This window comes from Orycteropus afer, unplaced genomic scaffold (genome assembly GCF_000298275.1).
Source record: "Orycteropus afer afer isolate SDZICR_OR568_19922 unplaced genomic scaffold, OryAfe1.0 scaffold01243, whole genome shotgun sequence".
In the NCBI taxonomy this organism is placed as follows: Eukaryota; Metazoa; Chordata; class Mammalia; order Tubulidentata; family Orycteropodidae; genus Orycteropus; species Orycteropus afer.
This window is the reverse complement of record NW_006922830.1, coordinates 67,791-70,721: the sequence shown is the minus strand read 5'-3', so window position 1 is coordinate 70,721 and position 2,931 is coordinate 67,791. Positions and strand designations below refer to the sequence as shown.

General features: G+C 35.3%; 1 protein-coding gene across 1 annotated transcript; it reads right to left on the bottom strand.

The window, feature by feature from the left end:
• Positions 1–337: 337 nt before the first annotated feature.
• On the bottom strand, positions 338–1,321 carry LOC103213062 (olfactory receptor 8H1-like). Its single transcript, XM_007958959.2, has one exon. The coding sequence runs from the start codon at positions 1,283–1,285 to the stop codon at positions 338–340; it is 948 nt and encodes a 315-aa protein (XP_007957150.1). The 5' UTR covers positions 1,286–1,321.
• Between the last annotated feature and the right edge of the window lie 1,610 nt (positions 1,322–2,931).

Here is a 2,931-nt window from a genome sequence, read left to right as displayed (position 1 = left end):
AAATAATTTCTTGAAATTAGATATGCATGGAAGTTGGGATGATAGTTAAAATCTGATACCATATTATCTTTTTTGCATATTAATTTCCACTGAAAGCATATTAATTAAAACCATAAGTTAAACTCCTCTTTCATTTTCCCTAATTACAATATGGACTTATATATATATATATATATATATTTTTTTAATGCAGGAAATGTCCAAGATCTTATATAGTCAAGCATGGCTTAACAGAAATAGAGACTAATTAAAGATTAAATTGTTTTTAGAGAGATTAACAAAAGATATATCCAGTAGAAAAGAAAGAAAGTATAAGATTCTATGTTTCACATTGCTGTCATCTTAAATTTCCAGTGTTCTCTCTCTTCTGCATCACTCTAATGACAGCATTTTTCACTTCTTTGTTCCTAAGACTATAAATGAGTGGATTCAGCATGGGGATCACAATAGTATAAAAAATAGAGGCCACTTGGTCCTTTCCCAAATTGTAGGACTTACTTGGCTTTAAATAAGTAAAAATCATGGTACCATAGAAGACGGAGACTCCCAGGAGGTGAGAGGCACAGGTAGAGAAGGCTTTTCTCTTTCCTGATGTGGATTTGATTTTCAGGATAGTGGAGAGAATGGATGCATAGGATACAGAGATTGTGATAAGAGACACTATTAGTGTAGAGCCAGCAAGAATGGATATTATTATCTCAACATCATGTGTGTCAGTGCAGGACAGGACCGAAACTGGGGTAATGTCACAGAAAAAGTGATGGATTACGTTGGAGTCACAGAAATGCAAAGTGTTCATGGAAAGCACACTGAGAATGGAATCAATAAAGCCAATTGCATAGGATGCAGTGATGAGAGAGTGGCAGAGTGTCCTGGACATAACAACTGGGTATTGCAGAGGGCTGCAAATAGCTACATAGCGATCATAGGCCATTGACGAGAGAAGAAAACATTCAGCGGCAGCCAAAAAGATAAAAAAATACATCTGAGTGAAGCAGCCCCCGAATGAAATATGTGTTGTGGAAGTCAGTAAGTTCTCTAAGGTTTTAGGGGTAATGACTGTTGAGTAGCTAAGATCAAGGAAGGACAGATGGCTGAGGAAAAAGTACATGGGGGTGTGAAGCTGGAGATCCAGGCGGATTAGCAGTATCATCCCTGCATTCCCCAGCACAGTCACCAGGTAAATCAGGAGAAAGAGACTGAAGAGGAGCAGCTGCATCTCTTCAGAGTCTGTCAATCTCATGAGGATGAAGTCAGACACGTTTGTGTCATTCTTTTTACCCATAGTGTACACCTTCTTTAAACTGCAGGAGACTAAAATTGATACCTTGCATCAGTGATTTCAAATAGATTTTTGCTTATGAGTAAGCTTTTATTTTAAATAAATCACTTGTGTTTCTACAAAGAGATAATAAAGAATACTTTACAAAATATGACTGAATAAAGTCTTAATTTCATTACCTTATATAAACATGGGTGTTAAGCTGATATTGGAATATTACATAACAAAAATTAACCTACATTACAAAATTTGAATATGATTTTTTATATCCTCCATGCTTCCTTTTGTTAACATTTAATTCCCTTGAAAATATTATACCATAAGTGTTATTGTTATCCATATTTTAGATAACAATATTGGCATAGTAATTTAAGCAATCTTTGCAACATTGAGCTAATAAATGCTGACCTTGTGATTCCATCATGTTAGTTTTATTAGGAAATATATGCTCCTAACAGTATGTTCTTTGTTATAATTAATTTCAGCAGCCTGAGAAAAATTCTAGACATTCAGGAGCAGTGACATAAGCATAGTTTTAATGTATTATGTAATGTTGTTTTGTTTCTGGTATTATTTGATAGTACTGACAAATCAGAAATTTCAATCTTTGTGATCTTAAATATTGTATTAAAATTATAGACCACAGAAAATTCATTTATAAGAGACTCTGCTTTCTAAACTTGATCATTCAAACAATATTCATACTGAATCTTATATTTCCAAAATATGAACATTGTATACTACTGATTACAACCACTCTATTATCTGTTTCCAAAAATCCTAGCATTACATAGGGCAACATTTCAGTATAAGCATATGTAATATATATATATATAGGAGCCCTGGTAGCATAGTGCCTCGGAAACCCAAGGAGGGGTCGCTATGAGTCAGGGCTGACTTGATGGCAAATAACAACAACAACAACAACAAATATATATATATGTCTTCTTCTTACAATGTTCCTATTTTATTTGATCTGACCTAAAACAAACAAAAACTCTTAGCCAGCAAATTGATTCTAACTCATGTTGTTGTTGTTATGTGCCATCAAGAAGGACTCGAGTCATAGTGATCCCTCCTTGGGTTTCTGAGGTGGTATCACCACGGATGTAGATTGCCCAACCTTCCTTCCTAGGAGTGGCTGATGAGTTTGAACCACTAGCCTTCTGGTTAGCAGTCAAGTGCCTTTGGCACTGTGCTACCAGAGCTCCCAACCTGACTATACTGCCCACTTTTTAGAAGGTAAGAACTATTGATCATTGTAGCAAACCCAGTACCTAGCACTCAATAAATATAGGTAAGGTGGCACGGATAATGACATTACTTTCAAACATCTAAATAAAACAATTATTAAACTATGGGCAAACAAGGAAGGGCCATTATGCACACACAAAAATATAAACACAACTTCCTTCTCTTAAAAAGGAAAGATAAATTATATACTTGTGTTGCTTGAACATTTTTATAATGAGCAAGTGTGATAGTTGGAGTTTTATGTCAACTTGGCTGGATGACAGTTCTGAGTGTTTTAGGCAGCTGGGTGTAGTATTCCCCATGATGAGACAGGTAATCATCTCCAAGGTAGAATCTACTGTGTGCAGCAGAGTAGCTGCTTTGGGTATGTAGTCTGTTTCCTGTATATAAGAAAC

Coding starts and splice junctions, on each gene's coding strand:
- LOC103213062 (XM_007958959.2), bottom strand. CDS start 1,285: ATGGGTAAAAAGAATGACACAAACGTGTCTGACTTCATCCTCATGAGA.